The 27690-nt window shown below is 38.2% G+C and overlaps 1 protein-coding gene across 5 annotated transcripts in view; it reads left to right on the plus strand.

The window, feature by feature from the left end:
* PFKFB1 (6-phosphofructo-2-kinase/fructose-2,6-biphosphatase 1) overlaps window positions 1-27690 on the plus strand; it is a 113272-nt gene that overhangs the window by 4351 nt on the left and 81231 nt on the right. Inside the window, exon 1 of one of the 5 annotated variants that reach the window (XM_019436665.2) lies at window positions 1277-1578. The exons of the other annotated variants lie outside the window; for them this stretch is intronic. Coding sequence (XP_019292210.1) covers window positions 1473-1578 — 106 coding nt within the window. The 5' untranslated portion in view covers window positions 1277-1472. Of the gene's footprint in view, window positions 1-1276; window positions 1579-27690 lie in introns of those variants that run through there. 5 annotated transcript variants of the gene reach the window in all.

Here is a 27690-nt window from a genome sequence, read left to right on the forward strand (position 1 = left end):
ACCGGAGGGAATCTAACCTCTGAATAGACCAGGACGCTGAGAATAAATTTTTAAGGAACTTCTTAAAAGGCAAAGTGGAGCTGAGAGCATTGAAGGAAAGTGATTAGAGATTTCTATCCCCAAAAGCTTGCTCCTGTGTAGCCCAGTTCAGTGGAAGAAAGTTGAGTTTCCTTGTAGCCAATCACTGGAGATTCATCAGGGGGTGGGAAGGTTGCAAAAGAATGAAGTAAGAGTACACTTGGACATCTTCCAGGTAAGCTGTGTCATTACATGAGTTCTACACATGAAAACCTCAAAACAACCCGGCGTGGAGGGGGGGTGGCTAGGTAGAGCACACACATCTGAGTGGGATGGTTCTGGCCTATGGACTTGTCCTACTTTGAGGTCATTGCTCCCTGATCCCCACACTCAGCCTGCTTCAGCCTTCACCCTAAGCCTCCACCATCTTCACAGCTTGGCTTGAAGAGCTGTAGTCAGGTTCTGGATCAGATCATGATGCCTTTCTCCCTGGGGTTCCTAATGGCAGCTGGAAGCCATGTGGGCAGTGCTTACCATTTCTCCCCCCAAAAATGGCTGCATTCACTCCTCTTCCAAACGTTTACTCTAATTTGTTTAGCCTTGGTTGGGGAGAACATAAAGATGACCAGATTGTGTCCATCTCTCCAAGTATGCTCCCTAAGCAGAACATTTTAGAAGGGAGAGGCCCTGTGGTGGGAAAGGCAGCAGAATTCAGGGAAAGACAATGGTTGCAATAACATTTGGGGGTGGGGAAAAGCAGGGAGACAATGAACCTTCCACTTCCAGTTTGGGTTTTTGATTGCTAGCTCAAAATATTGCAGTTTTCAGTAGGGATTTTTTTGTTTGCACTTGAGAACCTTGAATTTGTGATGTGGATCTCTAGAGGTTTCTGGGTTAGAATTTAACATTCTACTTGGGTGCATTTTTATTTCAAAGCTGTGAAAGCTGCTGAGACATGTCTCCATCACCTTTACTTTTTCCACCCCACACAGGATGTAAGCACATGATCTTTGGTCTTTTATTTGCATACTCTACTAGTCCTGTCTTCATTGGAGGGAAGTAACTGGCCAGACCTAGGCTATCTTGCTGGCTACCTTCCTTGCTGGGCTCCAATTTATCTCCTAGGTACACAGCCCTTGGAGTTCAGAGGCCTCTGCTGACCTCTTCCCAATCTCTCTCTCTCTCTCTCTCTCTCTCTCTCTCTCTCTCTCTCTCTCTGTCACTCTGCGCCCAAGCCCCCACTGGTACATACAGGCACAGAGGCAGGCAAGTCAGGCAAGGACTAGGAAAAAGGAGAGGGGGCTGGATACAGGCTGCCAGAGGGCTCAGAAGCCCAGTGCACCTCCCTGTCCCAACTCTGTCCACCTGCTGCTGTGGCCACAGCAACAGAAGAGATAGCTAGTAAGGCAGAAGTGAGGCCCAGTACCTTGTGGACAGTGGTGTCATTAGCTGTGATGCCTAAGATGTCTCGAGAGATGGAAGAGCTCACCCAAACCAGGTTGCAGAAGATCTGGATTCCACATAGCAATGGCAGCAGCGGGCTACAACGGAGGAGAGGCTGTAAGTGTGATTTGCTTCCATGGGTCTCAAGGTGGTGGTGGTAGAGGGGGTATATAAGAGCAAAGGACATGCTCCCCATCTACCCCCAACCCAACCTGAAAGTGGGACTAGACAAGCAGCTGAATTAAATAGCTGCAAAATAACAAAAGGCTAATGGCAGAAAAGATAGAAAAAGAAAGAGAGAAAGACAAAAAGAGAGAGATGAAGGACAGAGAAAGAATGCAGATTAGGTAAAGACCATCTTAATCAGAGTGATTTTTGACGAGGCACTTTTTTCTTTCTTATCCAGAGCTTATTTCAAATGCTTATTGTTTGAAATTTCACATTTCTAATTTGGAACTGTTCAGTGCTGGCCTATAATGTTTCATTTTGGTTATCTCAGTGAAGAGTCTGGAAATTGGTCTTGTCTGATAGTGCTTGGGTGAAATAAGGTGATGGTTCCTGGCATAATTTCTCAGGGAACAGGTGCTGGATACATAACAGTACCACGTCATTGGTCAGTTTGTCTCCTCCATTTTCTCAAGCCTCTTATGGTAAGTTTCTATCTGTCTGATGCCCTGGATGTCCTGTCTCCTGCATTGCCATCTTGGCATACATGGACACTTTTGCTTTTCTGGGAATTTGAGAGAGAAAACACTCAGCTTCTCAGGGACACCCTGCTGTGAAATATTCACTTGGAGAACTTAAAGAGCAGGGACAAAGGAGAATCAAACAAAACTTGTGTGTGTATATATATATATATATATATATACACACAATATATATACTATATATATACACACAATATATATATACTATATATATACACAATATATGCTATACATATAAATATATATACTATATATAAATATATTTATATATTTATATATATAAATAAATATATGTATATATATTTATATATATAAACTGTAGTATACCATTCCCCATAGATAACAGGGATGGTTGTGAACCAAGGTGCTTCCAGCCCAAGGATATGGCTTGAGGAGCCATGAGGTGGGCAGAGTTAAGACAGTTGTGCACCGTGGGACCCAGACATCTTGAGAAACAGCTGACTAAGTTTCCTCTATACAAATGTTCGAGGATGTTCAGGCTCAGGGATATTGGGAAGAGATGTAGTTGCTTAGAGAATACAGGAAGATGTAGGATGTTAAAATATGGTATGTAGTATGTAAGATGAAGACGGAGGAAGAAGAGGAAGAGGCAGAAAAAAACCCAGCCTCCTGCTCTCTTTCCTTCTTCTATCCACCAGCAGTTTCACTCACTTATCTAGAGATCTAGGAGCCTGGATGAGACTGAGAATTACATCTCACTTCTGTCCAGTCAACCACTTTGATCCTTTCCAAGGGACAGTTGGGTCTAGCTGGCAAGCAGGCAAGCTAGTCTCTGCACACCTGGGTCCTACAGAGTTAGGCCTTTTATATTCCTGTGAACTCTTTCAGGTTGCAGAACTATTATACATAAATCACTTAATACAGTCGCTGTCATGTAGAGGGTACAAAACAAATGTGTGCTCTCTTTAGTTCTGAGCCTCTATTTCCTCAACTGCAAAACAGGATTAATAACTACTCCCCACACCATGTTGTTGGGGTGATTCAGTGATTCAGAGGTTCTGGATCCAGACCACCTAGGTTTGAATCCCAGCTCGGCTACCTCCTGCCTCTGTGACTTCGGGCGAGTATCTTTACCTCCCTGTGCTTCCATTGTTCCATCTGTAAAAAGAAGTGACTAATAGTGTTGTTGTGAAGATTAGAGAGCTAAAGTATATGAAATGTTTAGAGAATTGTCTGGCTTAAAATAAGCGCTCAATGAATGTTAGGTATTATTTAAACAAGGTAGGTGTGTGACCTTTTTGCCCATCATATCTTCAGCATCAAGCTCAGAGCCTGGCACATATAGCAGGTATTTAATGCTCTACTTCCACTCTACCACTTATCATAGGCAAGCATGGGCTCTGTTTGCACAAGACAGTTACTCATTAGTGATTGACTGACTTATGTCAGACCACAGATGCAATAAACTTAGTGTTTGCCAAATCCTGCCCTGGGCAATGTCTGCCTCACCTCCCTTGCTGGGGAGTCTATTTACCACTGAAAGACCTGAATCATCTTTTGCTTGGAGCATCCTCTCTAGAAGACCTACTTGGCCCCAAAGGCCCCAACTTGGCCTCGCCCCAGTGGGTGAGAAGATGGACACAATCAATGATGCTATTCTGAGAACTAAATTCTTTAACATGTGTAAAGTGCTTGAAAAGCTGTGTATGCTCATCTGCACTTGTTTCATCATTCAACATTACGTTTTGTGTGCCATCTATATTATTGTGCATGCAGTTACATTGTTTATTCTCCATGCTATGCAATACTACATTTTGTGAATATCTCATGGTTTGTTTACCCATCTAACTGTTTATGATCATTTAGGTAGTTTCTAGCTTTTGGTTATGAACAATAGTGCAATAAAAATTTTTGTCCACATAAATTTTGGAAGGAACTTTTCATTTTTTTTAATTTTAGAGAGAGAGAGCATGCACGAGCAGGGGAGAGGGGCAGTGGGGGAGAGAGAGAGAGAGAGAGAGAGAGAGAGAGAGAGAGAGAGAGAGAGAGAGAGAGAAGCTTAAGCAGGTTTCATGCTCTCCCAGGACACCGGGATCATGACCCAAGCCGAAATCAAGAGTCAGACATTCAAATGACTGAGGCACCCAGGTGCCCCAGGAATCAGCTTTTTAAGTTATACACACACACACACACACACACACACACACACACACAGAGGCAAACCTTTTGAGATTTTGATTGGAATTGCATTCAATGTGTAAATCGATTTAAGGAGAGTTAACATTTTTGTGACATGGAGTCTTCTGTAAACATAGTATGTCTCTCCATCTATTTAAACCCTTTCCATGTTATTCAAGTGAAGCTTTATAATTTGAAAGGACTTGCACATCATTATAAGTAATTCTTTTATTTCCTTTTTTTTAGAGTGAGAGAGAGTGCCTCTGTGCACGTGTGGGGGGAGGGACAGAAGGAGAAGGAGAGAATCTTAAGCAGGTTCCATGCCCAGTGCAGAGCCCGACATGAGGCAGGATCTCTAGACCCCCGAGATGATGACCTGAGCCTAAATCAAGAGTCAGATGCTTAACTGACTGAGCCACCCAGGTGCCCCAGAAATTCTTTTATTTCTTGCTGCTATTGTAAATAATACCTTTTTAGAAAAATATATTTTATAGCAATTTATTGCTAGTGTTTACAAGTATAATTATAGTTGTTTGTATATTGCATTTGTAACTAGAAAACCTGATAAACTTTCTTATTAATTTTGATAATTTATATGTAAATGACAGTTTTCTTTTTTCACCACCCATCTTTATATTTTTATATCTCCGTTTCTTATATTACTGGACTCCTAGGACCTCTCACCTCCAACACAAACACACCATTTTAAGTACAATGTTGAATAGAAATGTTAACAATGCGCATTGTTATGTTGATCCTAATTTTTTTTTTTTTTTAAAATTTTTTTTTTTTTTTCAACGTTTATTTATTTTTGGGACAGAGAGAGACAGAGCATGAACGGGGGAGGGACAAAGAGAGAGGGAGACACAGAATCGGAAACAGGCTCCAGGCTCTGAGCCGTCAGCCCAGAGCCTGACGCGGGGCTCGAACTCACGGACCGTGAGATCGTGACCTGGCTGAAGTCGGACGCTTAACCGACTGCGCCACCCAGGCGCCCCTGATCCTAATTTTTAAAGGGAATGCTTTTAAAGTTTCACCATTGAATACATTTGCAGTAGTTTTTTGTAGATACCATTTAACAGGTTAAGGAAGTTCCAGTTCATTCTTAGTTTGTCAATAGGATTTTTTTTAATGAGTACTTTCATTAAATGTGTTTTCTGTATTCATTAAGATGACATGTTAATTTTCTATTTGAATTTGTTAATGTGAATTACATTAGAGATTTTTCTCATGTTGCACTCATCTCACAGTCTTAGGATAAATAAAAACTGCTGGATTTAGTTCATTAACATTATATTTAGGAATTTGGCATTTTGTTCATGAATGAGATTGGTTTGTAATTTTTCCATTCTCATGTTTCTGTTTGATTTTGGTGTCATAAAATGAAGTGCGAACGATTTCCTTTCATATTATTTTCTGACAGAGGTCATACAAGAAACTATATGTTTTTAAACATTTGGCACAACTTTCAGATAAAACCATTTTAGACGCCTGTCTTCTTTGCAAGAAAAAATTTAACTGATACAATCTTTTAAATAGTTATAGAATTATTCCAGTTTGCTATTTCTAATTGTTAATATTGTTAAGTTATGGTTTTCTAGGAATTTTTCTATTTCATATCACTTTTCAAATTTATTTGCTTGAAGTTCTTATTTTTGGATTTTTAAAATCTCTGTTGCAGGGCGCCTGGGTGTCTCAGTTGGTTAGGCAACTGACTTCTGCTCAGGTCATGATCTCATGGTTCGTGAGTTCAAGCCCTGCATCAGGCTCTGTGCTGACAGCTCAGAGCCTGGAGCCTGCTTCAGATTCGGTGTCTCCCCTCTCTGCCCCTCCCCTGCTCATGCTCTGTGTCTCTCTGTCTCGCAATAATAAATAAACGTTAAAAAATGTTTTTTAAACATTAAAATCTCTGTTACATTTGCAATTATATCCTCTCTTTTGTTCTGATATTGTTTATTTGTACTTTCTCATTTTCCTCTTGATCAATATTGCCAAAAGTTTATCACTTCTATAAGTTTTTTTAAATAATGAACTTTTGGCTTTTTAATTTTCTGTTATGTCTTTGTTTTCTATTTAGTCATATAATTATACTATTTCTTTCAATTTCTTTTGATTTTTATAACGTCTGGAGTTGGATGCTCATCTCATATTTGAGTACCAGCACCTGATGTTATAAATGACCTAGTAAATAGGACTGATGTTCCTCAGATGCACAATTGTATGGACATAAGGATTTTTAAAGTCTTTCCAGATTATTTGGTAAATAGACATTGCTCCTGGCTTTCTTAGTTTCCCCACCACTTACCTCATTGCCCTGGCCACTTCAGTCCCTTTCTCAGGACGGCTGGGACCTACTAATCACCATTTAACAACTAAAGGGTTAATGCCTGACACAGCAGGAGGCCTTCAGTAATTTGATGCCAGTCCTTGGGCCAGCTTCTGTTTTGACAGATCAGTGCCCCTGCCATTTCCAGTTTTCTTACATTCTTCTCAGAGAACAAACTTTTATGATTTCAATTCTTTGAAACATACTGAGATTTGCTTTTTGTACCAAAGAAGGTCATTTTTGGTAAACATTCCATAAGTGCTTGAAAAAAATATACATTTTAGTGTAGTATATCCTTCAATTAGTCATGTTTGTTAATCTGGTTCAAATGTTCTACATTCTTCTGGGTTTTTGTCTAATTGTTGATATGAAAAAAATTGTTGCTATCTCCTGGTAACTATGTCAATTTTGAATAATTGTAAATAAATTTGCAATTGTTATATCTTCCTGGTGAATTTAATATCTTATCAATGTGTAAGGAAATAATTTCTGGTTATTTAGTATCTTTGGCATTTTGCCCTACAAGCAAAATTTTTTCTGATATTAATACATTTAGTTTATTAGTTGCTTGGTATATCTTTTCTATACTTTCTAAAGATTGTTTTTGATAGAGATTTAATTCACATACCTTTTTAAAGTATACAACTTAGTGGTTTTTATCATATACACATGGTTGTATACTATTACCAGTAATTCCAGAACATTTTCATCACCCTCAAAAGAAACCTCATACCCTTTGGAGTCATTCCAGTTCCCCCTTCCCCTCAGCCCCTGGCTACCACTAATCTGTTTATTGTCTCTATAGATTTGCCTGTTCTGGACATTTCATATAAATTGAATCATACAATATGTGGCCTTTTCTACCTGCCTGCTTTCATTGTACATAATATTTGCAAGGTTAATCCATGTTGTAGCATGTGTAGATATTTCATTCCCCTTTATAACTGAATGATATTTCACTGTATGGATATACAATCTATCTACTCATAAATTGATGGACATTTGGGTTGTTTCCACTTTTGGCAATTATGAATAATGCTTCCACGAACATCATTGTACAAGTTTTTGTGTGGATATATGCTTTCATTTCTCTTGGATATATACCTAGGAATAAAATTGCTGAGTCATCTAGTAACTCAATCTATGATGCTTTGAGGAACTGCCAAAATATTTTTCAAAGTGGCCAAACAGTTTTTTAAAGTTTTACATTCCCAAAAACAATATTTGAGGGTTCCAATTTCTCTGTGTCCTCACTAGCACTTGTTTTTGTCCATTTCTAAGTATATCCATCTTAAGTGGGTATGAAAGTATAACTCATGATGCTCCTTTGCATTTCACTAATGACTATAAACTAGTTCTATAACTATAAACTAGTTCATAAACTACTTGGCCATTTGTATATCTTTTTGGAGAAATGTCTATTTAAATTCTTTGCCTATTTTTAAATTAGGTTATTTGTCTTTTTATTACAGTTGATTTTTTTTTGAAATTTTATTTATTTTTTTAACATTTATTTTTGAGAGAGAGTGTGTGAGGAGGGAGGTGCAGAGAGAGAAGGAGACACAGAATCTGAAGCAGGCTCCAGGCTCTGAGCTGTCAGCACAGAGCCTGATGCAGGGCTCGAACCCACAAACTGTGAGATCATGACCTAGCTGAAGTTGGATGCTTAACAGACTGAGCCACTAATTTCCACTAACAGTCCAAGAGGGTTCCTTTTTCTTCAGGTCCTCACAAACACATGTTTCTTGTGTTATTGATTTTAGCCATTTTGACAGATGTGAGGTGGTATCTTGTTGTAGTTTTGATTTGCATTTCCCTGATGGTGTGTGATGATGAACATCTTTATATGTGTCTGTTGGTCATGTGTATTTCTTCTTTGGAAAAATGTCTATTCATGTCTTCTGCCCATTTTTTTTTTCTGCTTCAGTGTTCAATTTCTTATATTTTCTTCCTTACATTTCTTTAAAAACTTTTTAATTGTAGGGGCACCTGGGTGGCTCAGTCAGTTGAACGTCTGACTCTTGATTTCAGCTCAGGTCATGATCTCACAGTTTGTGAGTTCGAGCCCCATGTCAGGCTCTGTGCTGACAGTGTGGGTCCTGCTTGGGATTCTCTCCCTCCATCTCTCTCAGGGTCTCTCCTCGGCTCTCTCTCTCTCTCTCTCTCTCTCTCTCTCTTCCAATCTCAAAATAGATAAACATTTAAAAAAATAAAAATAATAAATACATTTTTTATATTTTTACTTATTTTTTTCAAATTTTTATTTAAATTCTAGTTAGTTAACATATAGTGTAATATTGTTTCAGGAGAAGAATTTAGCGATTCATTCACATGTAAAACACAGTGCTCCACACAACTTTCCTCTTTAATATCCATCAATCATTTAGCCAACCCTCCAGCCACCTCCCCTTCAGCAACCCTTAGTACTATATAGTTAAAAGGCCCTATGGTTTGCTTCCCTCTCTTTTTGTCCCTTCCCATATGTCCATCTGTTTTGTTTCTTAAATTCAACATATGAGTGAAATCATATGGTATTTGTCTTTCTTTGATTGGCTTATTTTGCTTACTTAACATAATATACTCTAGCTCCATCCACATCTTTGCTAATGGGAAGATTTCATCCTTTTCGATGGCTGAGCAATATTCCTGTGTGTGTGTGTACCAATTCTTTATCCATTCATCAGTCAGTGGACATTTGAGCTCTTTCCATAATTTGGCTATTGTTAATAATGCTGCTATAAACATCAGGGTGCATGTACCCCACCAAATCAGTATTTTTGTATCCTTTGGATAAAGACATAGTAGTGCAATTGCTAGGTCATAGGGTAGTTCTGTTTTTAACTTTTTGAGGAACGTCCATACTGTTTTCCAGAGTGGCTGCACCAGTTTACATTCCCACCAACAGTATAAGAAAGTTCCCCTTTCTACACATCCTTGCCAACATCTGTTGTTTCCTATGTTATTAATTTTAGCCATTCTGACAGGTGTGAGGTAGAATCTCACCATGGTTTTGATTTGTATGTCCCTGATGATTAGTGATGTTGAGCATCTTTTCATGTGTGTGTTGGCTTCTGTCCTTTTTAAATTGAATTATTTGGTTTTGGTTGCCAAGTTCATAAGTTCTTTATATATTTTGTATACTAACTCTTTATCAGATATGTCATTTGCAAATATCTCCTCCAATTCTATAGGTTAGTTTTCAGTTTTGTTATTTCCTTCACTGTGCAGAAGCTTTTTATTTTTATAAAGTCCAAATAGTTCATTTATGGTTTTGTTTCCCATGCCTCAGAAGATTTATCTAGAAAGAAGTTACTATTCCCAAAGTCAGAGAAGTTATGGCCTGTGGTATCTTCTATGATTCTTAAGATTTCATGTCTAACATTTAGGTTTTTAATCCATTTTTAATTTTCTTTGTGCATGGTGTAACAAAATAATACAGTTTCATTCTTTTTTTTCAATATATGAAATTTATTGTCCAATTGGTTTCCATACAAGACCCAGTGCTCATCCCAAAAGGTGCCCTCCTCACTAACCATCACCCACCCTCCTTCCGTCCCACCCCCCATCAACCCTCAGTTAGTTCTCAGTTTTTAAGAGTCTCTTATGCTTTGGCTCTCTTCCACTCTAACCTCTTTTTTTTTTCTTCCCCTCCCCCATGGGTTTCTGTTAAGTTTCTCAGGATCCACATAAGAGTGAAAGCATATGGTATCGGTCTTTCTCTGTATGGCTTATTTCACTTAGCATCACACTCTCCAGTTCCATCCACGTTACTACAAAGGGCCATATTTCATTCCTTCTCATTGCCACGTAGTACTCCATTATGTATATAAACCACAATTTCTTTATCCATTCATCAGTTGATGGACATTTAGGCTCTTTCCATAATTTGGTTGTTGTTGAGAGTGCTGCCATAAACATTGGGGTACAAGTGCCCCTATGCATCAGTACCCCTTGGGTAAAAAAACCCAGTATCCCTTAGGTAAATTCCTAGCAGTGTTATTGCTGGGTCATAGGGTAGGTCTATTTTTAATTTTTTGAGGAACCTCCACACTGTTTTCCAGAGTGGCTGCACCAATTTGCATTCACACCAACAGTGCAAGAGGGTTCCTGTTTCTCCACATCCTCTCCAGCATCTATAGTCTCCTGATTTGTTCATTTTGGCCACTCTGACTGGCGTGAGGTGATATCTGAGTGTGGTTTTGATATGTATTTCCCTGATGAAGAGCGACGTTGAGCATATTTTCATGTGCCTGTTGGCCATCCGGATGTCTTCTTTAGAGAAGTGTCTATTCATGCTTTCTGCCCATTTCTTCACTGGGTTATTTGTTTTTTGGGTGTGGAGCTTGGTGAGCTCTTTATAGATTTTGGATACTAGCCCTTTGTCCGATATGTCATTTGCAAATATCTTTTCCCATTCCGTTGGTTGCCTTTTAGTTTTGTTGGTTGTTTCCTTTGCTGTGCAGCAGCTTTTTATCTTCATAAGGTCCCAGTAGTTCACTTTTGCTTTTAATTCCCTTGCCTTAGGGGATGTGTCAAGGAAGAAATTGCTGCGGCTGAGATCAGAGAGGTCTTTTCCTGCTTTCTCCTCTAGGGTTTTGAAGGTTTCCTGTCTCACATTCAGGTCCTTTATCCATTTTGAGTTTATTTTTGTGAATGGTGTGAGAAAGTGGTCTAGTTTCAACCTTCTGCATGTTGCTGTCCAGTTCTCCCAGCACCATTTGTTAAAGAGACTGTCTTTTTTCCATTGGATATTCTTTGCTGCTTTGTCAAAGATTAGTTGGCCATACATTTGTGGGTCTAGTTCTGGGGTTTCTATTCTATTCCATTGGTCTATGTGTCTGTTTTTGTGCCAATACCATGCTGTCTTGATGTTTACAGCTTTGTAGTAGAGGCTAAAGTCTGGGATTCTGATGCCTCCTGCTTTGGTCTTCTTCAAAATTGCTTTGGCTATTCGGGGTCTTTTGTGGTTCCATATGAATTTTAGGATTGCTTTTTCTAGTTTCTAGAAGAATGCTGGTGCAATTTTGATTGGGATTGCATTGAATGTGTAGATAGGTTTGGGTAGTATTGACATTTTGACAATATTTATTCTTCTACTCCATGAGCATGGAATATTTTTCCATTTTTTTTATATCTTCTTTAATTTCCTTCATAAGCTTTCTATATTTTTCAGGATACAGATCTTTTACATCTTTGGTTAAGTTTATTCCTAGGTATTTTATGCTTCTTGGTGCAATTGTGAATGGGATCAGTTTCATTATTTGTCTCTCTGTTGCTTCATTGTTAGTGTATAAGAATGCAACTGATTTCTGTACATTGATTTTTTACCCTGCAACTTGGCTAAATTCGTGTATCAGTTCTAGCAGACTTCTGGTGGAGTCTATCGGATTTTCCATGTATAATATCATGTCATCTGCAAAAAGTGAAAGCTTGACTTCATCTTTGCCAATTTTGATGCCTTTGATTTCCTTTTGTTTTCTGATTGCTGATGCTAGAACTTCCAACACTATGTAAAACAACAGCGGTGAGAGTGGGCATCCCTGTCGTGTTCCTGATCTCAGGGAAAAAGCTCTCAGTTTTTCCCCATCGAGGATGATGTTAGCTGTGGGCTTTTCATAAATGGCTTTTATGATCTTTAAGTATGTTCCTTCTATCCCGACTTTCTCGAGGGTTTTTATTAAGAAACGTTGCTGAATTTTGTCAAAGGCCTTTTCTGCATCGATTGGCAGGATCATATGGTTCATATCTTTTCTTTTATTAATGTGATGTATCACATTGATTGATTTGTCTGATATAAGTATGGCTACTCCAGCTTTCTTTTGACTTCCAGTAGCATGATAAATAGTTCTCCATCCCTTCACTTTCAATCTGAAGGTGTCCTCCGGTCTAAAATGAGTCTCTTGTAGGAGCAAAGAGATGGGTCTTGTTTTTTTTATCCATTCTGATACCCTATGTCTTTTGGTTGGAGCATTTAGTCCATTTACATTCAGTGTTATTATTGAAAGATATGGGTTTAGAGTCATTGTGATGTCTGTAGTTTTCATGCTTGCAGTAATGTCTCTGCTACTTTGTCTCACAGGATCCCGCTTAGGATCCCTTGTAGGGTTGGTTTAGTGGTGATGAATTCCTTCTGTTTTTGTTTGTTTGGGAAGACATTTACCTCTCCTTCTATCCTAAATGACAGACTTGCTGGATAAAGGATTCTCGGCTGCATATTTTTTCTGTTCATCACATTGAAGATTTCCTGCCATTCCTTTTTGGCCTGCCAAGTTTCAGTAGAGAGATCGGTCACGAGTCTTATAGGTCTCCCTTCATACGTTAGAGCACGTTTATCTCTAGGTGCTTTCAGAACTTTCTCTTTATCCTTTTATGTTGCCAGTTTCACTATGATATGTCGTGCAGAAGATCGATTCAAGTAACGTTTGAAGGGAGTTCTCTGTGCCTCTTGGATTTCAATGCCTTTTTCCTTCCCCAGATCCGGGAAGTTCTCAGCTATTATTTCTTCAAGTACACACACCTTCAGCACCTTTCCGTCTCTTTTCCTCCTCTGGAATACCAATTATGCGTAGATTATTTCTCTTTAGTGCATCACTTAGTTCTCTAATTTTCCCCTCATACTCCTGGATTTTTTTATCTCTCTTTTTCTCAGCTTCTTCTTTTTCCATAATTTTATCTTCTAGATCACCTGTTCTCTCCTCTGCCTCTTCAATCCTAGCCATGATCGTTTCCATTTTATTTTGCAGCTCGTTGATAACATTTTTTAGCTCCTCCTGACTGTTCCTTAGTCCCTTGATCTCTGTAGCAATAGATTCTCTGCTGTCCTCTATACTATTTTCAAGCCCAGCGATTAATTTTATGACTATTATTCTAAATTCACTTTCTGTTACATTGTTTAAATCATTTTTGATCAGTGCGTTAGTTGTTATTTCCTGGAGATTCTTTTGAGGGTAATTCTTCTGTTTGGTCATTTTGGTTAGTTCCTGGAGTGGTGTGGAACTGCAGGGCACTTCTCCTGTGCTGTCTTGAATAACTCGCATTGGTGGGCGGGGCTGCAGTCAGACCTGATGTCTGCCCCCAGCCCACCGCTGGGACCACAGTCAGACTGGTGTGTGCCTTCTCTTTCCCTCTCCTAGGGGCGGGATTCACTTTGGGGTGGGGTCGCATGGCCGTCTGGGCTACTTGCACCCTGCCAGGCTTGTGGTGCTGGGGATCTGGCATATTAGCTGGGGTGGATCAGCAAGGTGCACGGGGGCAGGAGGGGCAGTCTCAGCTCACTTCTCCTTTGCTGAACCGCTTCAGGAGGGGCCCTGTGGCAGCGGGAGGGAGTCAGACCCGCCGCCCAGAGGGGTGGCTCTGCAGAAGCACAGCGTTGGGTGTTTGCTGGGTGCAAGTAAGTTCCCTGGTAGGAACTGGTTCCCTTTGGAATTTTGGCTGGGGGATGGGCGAGGGAGACGGCACTGGCGAGCACCTTTGCTCCCTGCCAAACTGAGCTCTGTAGTCCCGGGGCTCAGCAACTCTCCCTCCCGTTGTCCTCCAGCCTTCCCGCTCTCTGAGCAGAACTGTTAACTTATAACCTTCCAGATGTTAAGTCCCGCTTGCTGTCCGAACACACTCCATCAGGCACCTCTGCTTTTGCAAGCCAGACTCGGTGGCTCTGCTTGGCTGGCGGGTCGCCCCTCCGCCCCGGCTCCCTCCCGCCAGTCCCGCCTTGCTGCCCTTCCTACCCTCTTCCGTGGGCCTCTCGTCTTCGCTTGCCTCCAGAGACTCTGTTCTTCTCGTTTTCTGGAGGTTTTCTGGGTTATTTAGGCAGGTGTAGGTGGAATCTAAGTGATCAGCAGGACACGGTGAGCCTAGCGTCCTCCTATGCCACCATCTTCCCCCAAAATTCCAGTTTCATTCTTTTGCATGTTGCTGTCCAGTTTTCCCAAACTCATTTGTTGAAGAGACTTTTTTTTTTAATTGGACACTCTTTTCTGCTTTGTCAAAGATGACCAAATTATTGTGGGTTGATTTCTGGGTTTTCTATTCTGTTCCATTGAACTATGTGTCTACTTTTGTGCCAGAGCCATACTCTTTTGTTTAAGCAGCCTTGTAATATAACTTGAAGTCCAGAATTGTGATGCCTCTAACTTTGCTTTTCCTTTTCAAGGTTGCTTCAGCTACTTGGGGTTGTTTGTGGTCACATACAAATTTTAGGGTTGTTTGTTCTAGTTCTGCAAAAAGTATTGGTGGTATTCTGATAGAAAATTGCATTAAATGTGTAGATTGCTTTGGTTAGTACAGACATTTTAAAAATATTTGGTCTTCAAGTGCTTGAGCTTGGGATATTTTCCTTTTCTGTGTCATCTTCAATTTCTTTCATCAGTGTTTTAAAATTTTCAGAATACAGATCTTTTACCTCTTTGGTTAAGTTTATTCCTAGATATCTTATGGTTTTGGTACAATTGTAAATGGAACTGATTGCTTGATTTATCATTCTGCTGTTCATTATTGCTGTATAGAAATGCAACAGATATCTGTATATTGATTTTGGGTCCTGTGACTTTACTGAATTCATGTATTAGCTCTAACAATTTCTTGGTGGAGTCTTTCGGGTTTCCTATATGTAGTATCATGTCATCTTCAAATAGTGAAAGTTTGACCTCTTCCTTGATTTGGATGTCTTTTATTTCTTTTCACCATCTAATTGCTGTTACTAGGTCTTCTAGTACTATGTTACATAGAAGTGGTAAGAGCAGACATCCTAATTTTGTTCCTGACCTTAGGAGAAAAGTTCTCAATTTCTCCCATTAAGGATGATGTTACCTGTGGGCTACTCATATATGGCCTTTAATTTGTTGAAGTATGTTCCCTCTATCCCTACTTTGTTGAGAGATTTTTTTTTAAATCAAGAATGGATGTTGTAGTTTGTCAAATGTTTTTTTTTCTGCATCTATTCAAATGATAGTATGGTTCTTATCCTTTCTCTTATTGATGTGATGTATCACATTAATTGATTTAAGAAGATCAAATCATACTTGCAACCAAGAAATGAATCCCCCTCTATCGTGGTGGGTGATTTGTTAACATATTGTTGAATTTGATTTGCTAGTATTTTATTGAGAAATTTTGAGTATATGTTCACCAGGGATATTAGCCTCTAGTTATCTTTTTTGGTGAAGTCTTTATCTGGTTTTGGTATCAGGGTAATGCTGGCCTCATGGAATGACTTTAGAAGTTTTCCTTCCTTTTCTATTTTTTGGAATAGTTTGAGAAGAATAGGTATTAACTCTTCCCTAATATTTGGTAGAATTTGCCTGTGAAGCCAACTGGTCCTGGTCTTTTGTTTTTTGGCAGTTTTTTGATTACTAACTCAATTCCTTGCTGATTATTGGTCCGTTCAAATTTTCCATTTCTTAATGTTCCAGTTGTGCTAGTTTATAAGTTTGGAGGAATTTATTTCTTCTAGGTTGTCCAATTTGTTTGCATATAGTTTTTCATAATATTTTCTTATAAACACAGAGCGTTGCTGGAGGGGTTGTGGGAGGAGGGATAGGCTAAATGGGTAAGGGGCATTAAGGAAGACACTTGTTGGGATGAGCACTGGGTGTTATATATAGGGTATGAATCACTGGAATCTACTGCTGAAAGCCTTGTTGCACTAGGTGCTAACTAACTGGGATGTAAATATAAAAATAAATACATTTAAAAAATAAAGTAAAATATGAAAAAAATATTCTCTTATAATTGTTTGTATTTCTGTGATGTTGGTTGTTATTTCACCCCTCTCATTTGTTTCTATTTATTTGCTTCTATTTTTTTGAGTCCTTTCTCTTTTCCTCTTGGTGAGTCTTGCTAGAGTTTTATCAATTTTATTGATTTTTTCATAGAACCAGCTCCTGTTTTCATTGATCTATTCTATTGGATTTTATTTTCTATGTAATTTATTTCTGCTTTAATCTTTTATTATTTCCTTCCTTCTGTTGCCTTTAGCGTTTTTTGCTTTTTCTTTTTCTAGCTTGTTTATTTGACGTTTTTCATTCTTCTTGAGGTAGAACTGTATTGCTATAAACTTCTCTCTTAGGACCACTTTTACTGCATCCCAAAGGTTTTAGACCTTTGTGTTTTCATTTTCATTTGTTTCCACGTAATTTTTTATTTCCTCTTTTATTTCTAATTGACCCATTCATTGTTTAGTAGCATATTATTTAACCTCCATGTATTTGTGGTCTTTTCAGGTTTTTTCTTGTGGTTGACTTCTAGTTTCATAGCACTGTGGTTAAAAAATATGCCTGGTATGGTTTTGATTTTGAATTTGTTGAGGTTTCGTTTGTGGGCTAATGTGCAACCTATTCTGGAGAATGTTCCATGTGCGTTTTGAAAGAGTGTGCTTTCTGCTGTTTTAGAATGGAATGTTCTGAATATATCTGTTAAATCTATCTGTTCTGGTGTGTCATTGAAAACTATTGTTTCCTTGTTCATTTTCTGTTTATTGATCTGTCCATTGATGTAAGTGGGATATTAAAGTCCCACACTATTATTGTCTTATTAACAAACAGTTCCTTTATCTTTGTTATTAACTGTTTTATATGTTTGGGTTCTCCTATGTTGAGTGCATAAATATTTACAATTGTTATATCTTCTTGTTGGATAATCCCCTTTATTATGATATACTGTTCTTCTTTCTCTCTTGTTACAGTTTTTGTTTTACAGTTTTGTTTGTACAAAAAAACTATTGCTACTCCAGCTTTATGTTGACATTTATTTGTATGATAGATGGTTCTCCGTCCTCTCACTTTCAATCTGCAGGTGTGTGTAGCTCTAAAATGTGTCTCGTATAGGTAGCATATACATACATTTTGTTTATTTTATCCAAGTCCATTTATATTCAAAGTTATTTAATTTAATTTTTAAAAGTTCATTTATTTATTTTGAGACAGAGAGAGAGAGCAATCAGGGGAAGGGCATAGAGAGGGAGAGAGAGAATCTCAAGCAGGGTCTGCAATGTCAACACAGAGCCTAATGCAGGGCTTGAACTCATAAACCATGAGATCATGACCTGAGCTGAAACCAACAGCTGCATGCTTAACCAACTGAGCCATCCAGGTGCCCCTGTATTCAAAGTTATTTTTGATAGATATGTATGTATTGACATTTTATTACATGTTTTGTGTTTGTTTTTGTTGGTTTTCTCTGATCCTTTCTTTTTAAAAATATTAATTTATGTTAGAGAGAGAGAGAGGGCAGGGGAGGGGCATAGAGAGATGGAGAGACAGAATCCCAAGCAGACTCCATGCTGCCAGTGCAGAGTCTGACACAGGGCTCAATCTTACAATCCTGGGATCATGGCTTGAGCTGAAATCAAGAGTTGGAACCTCAACTGACTGAGCTACCCAGGCACCCCTCTAATCCTTTCTTGTCTTTCATTCAAATTTTGTTGATTTTCTTTAGTGCTATATTTGGATTTTTTTCTCTTTACCTTTTGTATATTTATTCCTGGTGTTTGATTTGTGCTTATCATTAGGTTTGTATATAACCTCTTTAGCATATAGCAGTTTATATTAAGTTGATGGTCATTCAAGTTTGAACCCATTCTTTTTTCCTCTCCTCCTCATTTTAGATATATGTTATTATATTTTGTATATTTTTTGTAATTTCCTTGACTTATTTTTTATATGTTTATGTTTACTTTTGTGTATCCTACCTCTAAACTGTCACTTTTGGTCTCTCCTTTCCACTCAAAGAGTCCCTTTTAATATTTCTTGCAGAGCTGGTTTAGTAGTCATGAACTCCTTTAGTTTTTCCTTGTCCAAGAAAATCTTTGTCTCTCCTTCTATTCTGAATGATAGTTTTGCTGGATAGAGTACTCTTGGCTACAGATTTTTTCCCATTCAGAACATTGAATATATCATGCTACTCCCTTCTGGCATGCAAAGTTTCTGCTGAAAAATCTGCAGCTAGCCGTATGGGTTTTCCCCTGTAAGTTATTGTCTTCTTTTGCCTTACCACTTTTGAATTTTTTCTTTTTCATTATATTTTTCAAATTTAATTATAATATGTCCTGGTGTGTGTCTGCTTTTGTTGATATTTGGGGTGGTCACTCTGCCTCCTGGAGCTCATTATCTATTTCCTAGATTGAGGAAGTTTCAGGTGTTATTTCATTTCTAAAATTTTTATTATTTTTAATTTAAATTCATGTTAGTAACACATAGTGTAGTAAGGTTTCAGGAGTAGAATTTAGTGATTCGTCAATTACATATAACTCACAGTGCTCAAAACAAGTGCCCTACTTAATGAGCATTACCCATTTAGCCCATCCCCCACCCACTGCACCTCCAGCAACCCTCACTTTGTTCTCTGTATTACGAGTGTCTTATGGTTTGCTTACATCCCTGCTTTTATATTATTTTATTTTTCCTTCCCTTCCCCTATATTCAACTGTTTTGTTTCTTAAATCCCACATGTGAGTGAAATCATATGGTGTTTGTCTTTCTCTGACTGACATATTGTGCTTAGCATAATAAATGCTAGCTTCATCCATGTCATTCCAAATGGCAAGGTTTCATTCTTTTTGATGGGTAAGTAATATTCAATTGCATATGAATACCACATCGTCTTTATCCATTCATCAGTCAATGGACATTTGGGAAATTGTTGATAAGGCTGCTATAAACATCGGGGTGCAAGTACCTCTTTGAATCTATATTTTTGTATCCTTTGGGTAAATACCTAGTAGTGTAATTTCTGGGTCATAGAGTAGTTCTATTTTTAAGATTTTTTTTAAAGTTTATTTATTTATTTTGAGAGAGGAAGAGACAGTGTGAATGGGGCAGGGTCAGAGAGAGGGAGAGAATCTCAAGCAGGTTCCACACTGCCAGTGCAGAGCCGGATGCAAGGCTCAAACTCATGAAACCGCAAGATCATGACCTGAGCCAAAACCAAGAGTCAGATGCTTAACTGGCTGAGCCACCCAGGTGCCCCTCGATTTTTAAGTTTTTGAGGAACCTCCATACTGTTTTCAAGAGGGGCTGCACCCATTTGCATTCCCACCAACTGTGCAAGAATGTTCCTCTTTTTTCACCTCATTTCCAACACCTGCTGTTTCTTGTATTGTTAATTTTAGCTACTCTGACAGGTGTGAGGTGTTATTTCATTATGGTTTTGATTTGTATTTTACTGATGATGAGTGATGTGGAGCGTCTTTTCATGTGTCTGTTAGCCATTTGGATGTCTTCTTTGTAAAAGTATCTATTCATGTCTTCTGCCCTTTTATTAACTGGATTATTTGTTTTTTGGGTGTTTAGTTTTATAAGTTCTTTATAGATTTTGGATAATCTTTTTTATTTCTTTTTAATTTTTAATATGAAATTTATTGTCAAATTGGTTTCCATACAACACCCAGTGCTCATCCCAACAGGTGCCCACCTCAATGCCCATCACCCACTTTCCCCTCCCTCCCCCCCCATCAACCCTCAGTTTATTCTCAGTTTTTAAGAGTCTTTTATGGTTTGGCTCCCTCCCTCTCTAACTTTTTTTTCCTTCCCCTCCCCCATGGTCTTCTGTTAAGTTTCTCAGTATCTACATAAGAGTGAAAACATATGGTATCTGTCTTTCTCTGTATGGCTTATTTCACTTAGCATAACACTCTCCAGTTCTATCCACGTTGCCACAAAAGGCCATATTTCATTGTTTCTCATTGCCACGTAGTATTCCATTGTGTATATAAACCACAATTTCTTTATCCATTCATCAGTTGATGGACATTTAGGCTCTTTCCATAATTTGGCTATTGTTGAAAGTGCTGCTACATACACTGTGGTACAAGTGCCCCTATGCATCAGCACTCCTGGATACTAATTGTTTATCAGACATTCATTTGCACATAACTTCTATAATTCTGTAGACTGCCTTTTAGTTTTGTTGATTGTTTCCTTTGCTGTGCAGAATATTTTAATCTTCCCAGTAATTCATGGGAAGATTTTAATCCTAGGAATTCATGTTTATTTTGTTTCTCTTGCCTACATCTAGATGTCTAATAAGAAGTTGCTGCAGGGGTGCCTGGGTGGCTCAGTTGGTTAAGTGTCTGACTTAAGCTCAGGTCATGATCTCACAGTTTGAGCCCCACATCAGGCTCTATGCTGACAGCTCAGAACCTGGAGCCTGCTTCACATTCTGTGTCTCCCACTTTCTCTTCCTCTCCCCTGCTCATGTGCTCTCTCTCTGTCAAAAATGAATAAACATTTTTTTTTTCAAAAAAGAAGTTGCTGTGGCCAAAATCTAAGAGGTTGCTGCCTATGTTCTCCTCTAGGATTTTAATGGATTAGTGTCTCACATTTAGGTCTTTCATCCATTTTGTATTTACTTTTGTGTGTGGTGTAAGAAAGTGGTCCAGTTTCATTCTTCTGCATGGTGTTGTCCAGTTTTCCCAACACCATTTGTTGGAGAGACTGTCCTTTTGTCAATAGATATTCTTTCCTACTTTATTGGAAATTAGTTGACCATATGGTTGTGGATCCATTTCTGGGTTTTATACTGTGTTCCCTTGATCTATGTTTTGGTTTTTTTTTGTGCCATACCATAGTGTCTGGGTGACTACAACTTTGTAATATAGCTTTAAGTGTGGAATCATGGTGCCTCTAGCATTGCTTTTCTTTTTTATATTTGCTTTGTCTATTCAGAGCCTTTTGTGGTTCCATACAAATTTCAGGATTGTTTTCCTAGCTCTGTGAAAAATGCTGGTGGGATTTTGATAGGGATTGCATTAATGGTGTATATGGCTTTAAGTAGCATACTCATTTTAACAATTTTTGTTCTCCCAATCTCTCAGCATGGAATATTTTTCCATTTCTCTGTGTCATCTTCAATTTCTTTTCTATTTTTTAAATGTATATCTGTTTGTGAGAGAAAGAAAGACTAAACACGAGTAGGGGAAGGGCGAGAGACAGAGAGAGAGAGAGAGAGAATCTTAAGCAGACTCCAGGCTCCAAGCTGTCAGCACAGATCCTGATGTGGAGCTTGAACCCACCAACTGTGAGATCATGACCTGAGTTGAAGTTGGACACTTAACTGACTGACCCACTCAGGTGCCCCATCTTCAATTTCTTTTATAAGTGTTCTATAGTTTTCAGAGTACAGATATTTTATCTCTTTGGTTCGGCTTATTCCTAGGTATCTTATGTTTTTATTGAAATTGTGAATGTGATTGATTCCTTGATTTCTTTTCCTGTTGATTCATGATTGGTGTATAGAAATACAACAGATTTCAGTACATTTATTTTATTTCCTGTGACTTTGCTGAATTAGTTTATTAGTTCTAGCAAATTTTTGGTGGAATCTTTCATGTTTTTGACATAAAGTATCTTGTCATCTGCGAATTCTGAAAAATGTTCTTCTTCCTTGCCAATTTGGATTACTTGTATTTCTTTTTGTTGTCTGAATGCTGAGTCTAAGACTTCCAGTAATATGTTGAATAGTAATGGTGACAGTGGACATCCCTGTCATATTCCTGACTGTAGGGGAAAAGGTCTCAGTTTTTCCCCATTGAGGATGACATTAGCTGTGGGTTTTTCATATATGGCATGCATGATGTTGAGGTATGTCCATCTATACCACTTTATTGAGGATTTTTATCAAGAAGGGATGCTCTCTATTTTGTCAAATGCTTCTTCTGCACGTATTGAGAGATTCACATGGTTATTATATTTCTTTTAGCAATGTGATGTATCATGTTGATTGATTTGGAAATATGAACAACCCCTGAAGCCCAGGAATAAATCCCACTAATAATGATGAATAATTATTTTAATGTATTGTTGGGTTCAATTTGCTAGTATTTTGCTGAGAATTTTGCATCCAGGTTCATCGGGTTTTAGACTGTTGAATCTTCATTTTCATTTGCTTCTATGTATTTTTTTTTAATTTCTTCTTTAATTTCCTGATTAACCCATTCATTTTGTAGTAGTATGTTCTTTAACTTCCATGTATTTGTGGTCTTTCCAATTTTTTCTTATGGTTGACTTCAAATATTATAGTGTTGTGGTCAGAAAATATGCATGGAATGATCTCAGTCTTCTTGTACTTGTTGAGGCCTGATATTTCACCTAGTATGTGATCTATTGTGAAGAATGTTCCATGTGCACTTGAGAAAATGTGCATTCTGTAGTTTTAGGATGAAATATTCTGGATTTACCTGTTGTCCATCTGGCCCAGTATGTCATCCAAGGCCATTGTTTCCTTGTTGATTTTCTGTTTAAATGATCTGTCTATTCCTGCGAATGGGGTGTTAAATCCCGTAGTATTATTATATTATCATCAATGAGTTTCTTTATGTTTGTTATTAATTGATTTACATATTTCGGTGCTTAAAATTTGGGGGGCATAATTATTTACAATGGTTAGACCTTCTTGATGGATAGACCCCTTTATTATGATATAGTGCCCTTCTTCATCTCCTGTTAGAATCTTTGGTTTAAAATCTAGTTTGTCTGATGAAGTATGGCTACTCTGGCTTTCTTTTGAAATCTATTAGCATTGTAGATTGTTCCCCATACCCTCCCCTTCCATCTGTAGGCATCTCTCAGTCTAAAACGGGTCTCTTATAGGCAGCATAGAGATGGGTCTTATTTTTTCATCTTTTCTGATACACTATGTGATTTGATTGGAGCATTTAGTCCATTTACATTGAGAGTGATTATTGATAGATAATGAATTTAGTGCCATTGTGTTACCTGTAAAGTTGGTGTTTCTGGTCATGTTCTCTGTTCCTTTTCTAGCCTATGTTGCTTTTGTTTTTCCTTTCCCTCTCAAAGTGTCCCCTTTAAAGTTTCTTGCAGGACTGGATTAGTGGTCACAAACTCCTTTAGTTTTTGTTTGTCTGAGAAAGTCTATCTCTCCTTCTATTCTGAATGACAGCCTTGCAGGATAAAGAATACTTGGATGCATATTTTTCCAATTCAGCATGTTGAATATATCATGCCACTCCCTTCCAGCCTGCCAAGTGTCTGGATAGATCTGCTGTGAACCTGGTTTTTCTTCCTTTGTAGGTTAAGGACTTTTCTTCCTTTGCTGTTTTTAGGGTTCTTTCCATGTCTGTGTATTCATGCCCGCACTCTTAAGGAAATCCTCACAAAAGAGCAAACAATTCCACTTTCTGTGTCTCCAGCCTCTGTCAGATCTCTGCCTTCACCTTGTCCATGTCCAAACTATCTATCTGCCAGGCAGCAAGGCTCTTGGCTGTGTTTCAAAACTCATGATTTTAGGGATCTGTGTGACGTGGACCCCTGCTGATCCTCTGTGGGAGGTTCTTGCTGCTGTGTGGCTGAGGCTGACCTGTCCCAGAAAAGCAGTTGTAGGACCAGGCAGAAATTCAGAGTTTATGGTAAAGTACATCAAGGAGCTGGCGCCAAGGCTTAGTTCCCCAGCAGGTGACTCTTTTCCTTTGCTAGTGAACAGGGCAACTCGCTGATGTCCAGTAGCATTTCTGTCCCCATGTCATCACTCCCAAATACACTCCAAGTATAAACTGTTTCTACTTCTGTGACCAGGGGATCCTCAGACCACCCTGCCAGTTCCTGGGCCTCTGCCCTTACTCCCCACCAGAGCACCACTAAACCTGCCAGGCATTGTCTTGATGATGGCATGGACTTGTAAAATTTCAGAGTTTGAGCTCCACTGCTTATAAAAACCTATGGTAGTCATCCCCTTTTATTTTCCCAGTCAATGGTTCTGGGGAATAGTTTTTCTCATGTAGTCCCCTCCAACCTGCTCTCACTCCTTTGTCTCTCTCCCTCTCTCTCTTGATCTTCTCTCCACGGCCATTGCTCCCTCCCTTCCATAGCATGCACAATTCCTTTCTTCCCCAAATCAACTCTCCAAAGCCCCCACCTTCCATGATGTTGCCATTTCTACACTTTTAGATGTGCAGTTTGTTCTCTTAGTCCTCAGATCAATCTCTTGAATGTTCAGAATGATTTTATATTTATCTAGCTGTGCTTGAGGGACAAGGCAAGTTCAGAGTCCCACTAATCCTCCACCATCTTAACTCCAAATAGCTTACTTTCTATTTTTGACTTTTTTTTATTGGTTGCTCTAGGTCTTTCCATATACATCTCAACTATCAGAATCTACTTCAGGTTTATGCTAAGTCCAATGAGAAATAGAAATGTTACCTCTATATAACTTGATTCCATCTTATCTTTTTTTGTGCTATTATTTCATGCATATCATATCTGTATATGCTAAAATCCCAACAATATAGTGTTATGATTATTATTTTACACCATTTTTATGTGTTTAATAAGCTGAGAAAATTAAGGAAATCATGTATATATTTATAGTCAAATATATATGTATATATAGTAAATATATACAGTAATATATATAGTAATATATATATTTACTCTCTAGTTCTGTTCATTCATTCCCGGGCTCACTTTAACTATATTTTTACCTGATTTTTGTATTAAGCTGTCAACTTCACTTTGTATTACACTATAGGCTCCATTGCTTGCTCATGCTCTCTTGCATTCTCTCTCTCTCTGTCTCTGTCTCTCTCTCTCTCTCTCTCTCTCTCTCTCACACACACACACACAATGCCCCAAGGTATAAATTAATCAGCAGTGTTATCCAATCAAACCCTGGCAAAGGTACTTTTTAAAAATATAATTTATTGTCAAATTGGCTAACATACAGTGTGTACAGTGCACTCCTGGTTTTTGAAGTGAGTCTTTGAGGTTTGTTCTGGCCCCAGGAGGCTTCTTCTTAAGTCCCTCTTTCTTTGGTTCTTTGGGGTGAACTAGCTGGCCTATAGTTTAGCTTATTGCTCTTAATTAAGTGGACTTATTGTTTTTAAGAGCACCCTTAGGCTTGAGCTTCTCTGTGTTCTATTTCTAGTTAAGTCATTTCCTTTGGGGAAAGTTTCAGAGCTCTCTTGTATTTTGTATTGCCTCTCTCCATGGGCAAACTCCCTGAACCACTGCTGTGAGTGTTGAGTAGGGCGGTGGCCTTCAGTCTTCTTCATTTGCCTATCCTGGTGTGAAACTTCCCACATATGAGCAAGTTGGAGTGAGGTTGACCAGGGCCCCAGTATTCTGAACCTGCTGTACCTGGGGAATATCCTTCATCCTATAGGTGGGAGCTAGATGGAGGGAAGGGAATCTCCAACATCTTAGCCACACTTGCCATTGCAACTTAGAGCTGAAAAGGATGTGAAGTGCTGGCTGTCAGCTCCATGTACTGAGGTACCATATCACTTGATTGGGTGACCTCCTCAAGGAGAAAGGGAGCTTCACCTTCTTGGCCACAGATACCTGGAGTGGAGGTTCCATCAAGCTAAGCTTGGGTAGTAGTGAAGGTCATGGCACAAATGTCAAATACTTTTATTTGTTCTTACTGAATTTTAGTAGATTTTCTTGAATAAATGCTTCTTCATGTGCTATGTCCCATTAGGGAAATTTCTAGAGACTTTGAAAGTTTTTTTTTTAATAATATTTATCAATTTTGCTTGTTTAACTGGGGAATGGGTTCATGGAGCTCCTAATGATGGAAGTAAAAGTCTCACAATTGATTTTTATGTGTTAATCTTGTATCCTGCAACCTTGATGAACTCACTTGTTAGTTCTAGGAATTTTTATAGTTTAGGGGGTTTTCTATGTACATTTGACCTTGAACAACGTTGGGGTTAAGGTCATGAATCCTCCCCACACAACTGAGAATCTACTATATATAATTTTTGGTTCCCCAAAAATCTGACTCCCCAAGCCTACAGTTGACCAGAAGCGTTACCAATAACATAAAAAGTTGCTTAACACATATTTTGTGTGCTACTTTTATTATATACTGTATTCTTATAATAAAGTAAACGAGAGAAAAGAAAATGTTATTAAGAAAATGATAAGGAACTAAAAAAAAGGCTAGAGAGGGAGGGAGACAAAACATAAAAGACTCTTAAAAACTGAGAACAAACTGAGGGTTGATGGGAGGTGGGTAATGGGTATTGAGGAGGGCACCTGTTTGGATGAGCACTGGTTGTTGTATGGAAACCAATCTGGCAATAAATTTCATATTAAAAATAAATAAAAACAAAAAAGAGAACTAAAAAAAAGAAAAAAGAAAATCACAAGGAAGAAAAAATAAATTTAAAGTACTGTAGAGTATTTATCAAAAAAATCTGCATATAAGTGAACCCACACATTTCAAACCTGTGTGGTTCAAGGCTCAACTGAAGATAATTATGACATTGGCAAATCTGGAGTATTTTATCTATTCTTTTCCAAACTGTATGCCTTTTGTTTCTTTTTTCAGCCTTAATGCAGTGGTTAGAGCTTCCAGTACCATGTCAAAAGAATCAGGAGGGTGGGTATCCTTACATTGGTTCTGATATTAGTAGGGGAAGCATTCAGTCAGTTTTAAGGGTAGTGGGGAACAGATTATTTGTTGTACAGTTTTCTACAAGTTTAAGTAATTCACCTCTATTCCTAACTTGCTGATCATTTTTATCATGAATGGGTGTATGAATTGCTTTTTTGCATAAGTTGATATATTTTCTTCTTTAGTTTGTCAATATTGTGAATTACATTGAATTTTTTGAATGTGAAAAAGTACAGGTAGCCTTGCATACCTTTACTGAGTTTTACTTAATCATTGCATATAATTCTTTTTATGCGATGTTGGGTTCTATTTGGCAGTATTTTCTTGACGATTTTTGCATTTAAGTTCATGGTAGTTATTATTATTATCATTATCATTATCATTATTATTATTATTATTATTATTATTATAATTGGTGCTCTTTTGGTCTGGTTTTGGTATCAGGGTAATTCTGGCCTCATAAAATTAGTTGGGAATGCTCCCTTCTCTTGTTTTCTTACAGATATTATGTAAAATTGGTGTTACTTCTTTAAATGTGTGATATTTTTCAAACTAATATATCTGGGCTTAGGAATTTCTATTTCTAGAGATTTTATTTTTAATTCAATTATAGGAATTAATTGGTTATAGGAATATTCAGATTGTCTATTTTATCTTGGCTGAGTTGTGGGAGGTTGTGCATTTCAAAGAATTAATATTCTAAGGAACTCT

Source organism: Panthera pardus, unplaced genomic scaffold, assembly GCF_024362965.1.
Source record: "Panthera pardus isolate Hobbes unplaced genomic scaffold, ASM2436296v1 HiC_scaffold_27, whole genome shotgun sequence".
In the NCBI taxonomy this organism is placed as follows: domain Eukaryota; kingdom Metazoa; phylum Chordata; class Mammalia; order Carnivora; family Felidae; genus Panthera; species Panthera pardus.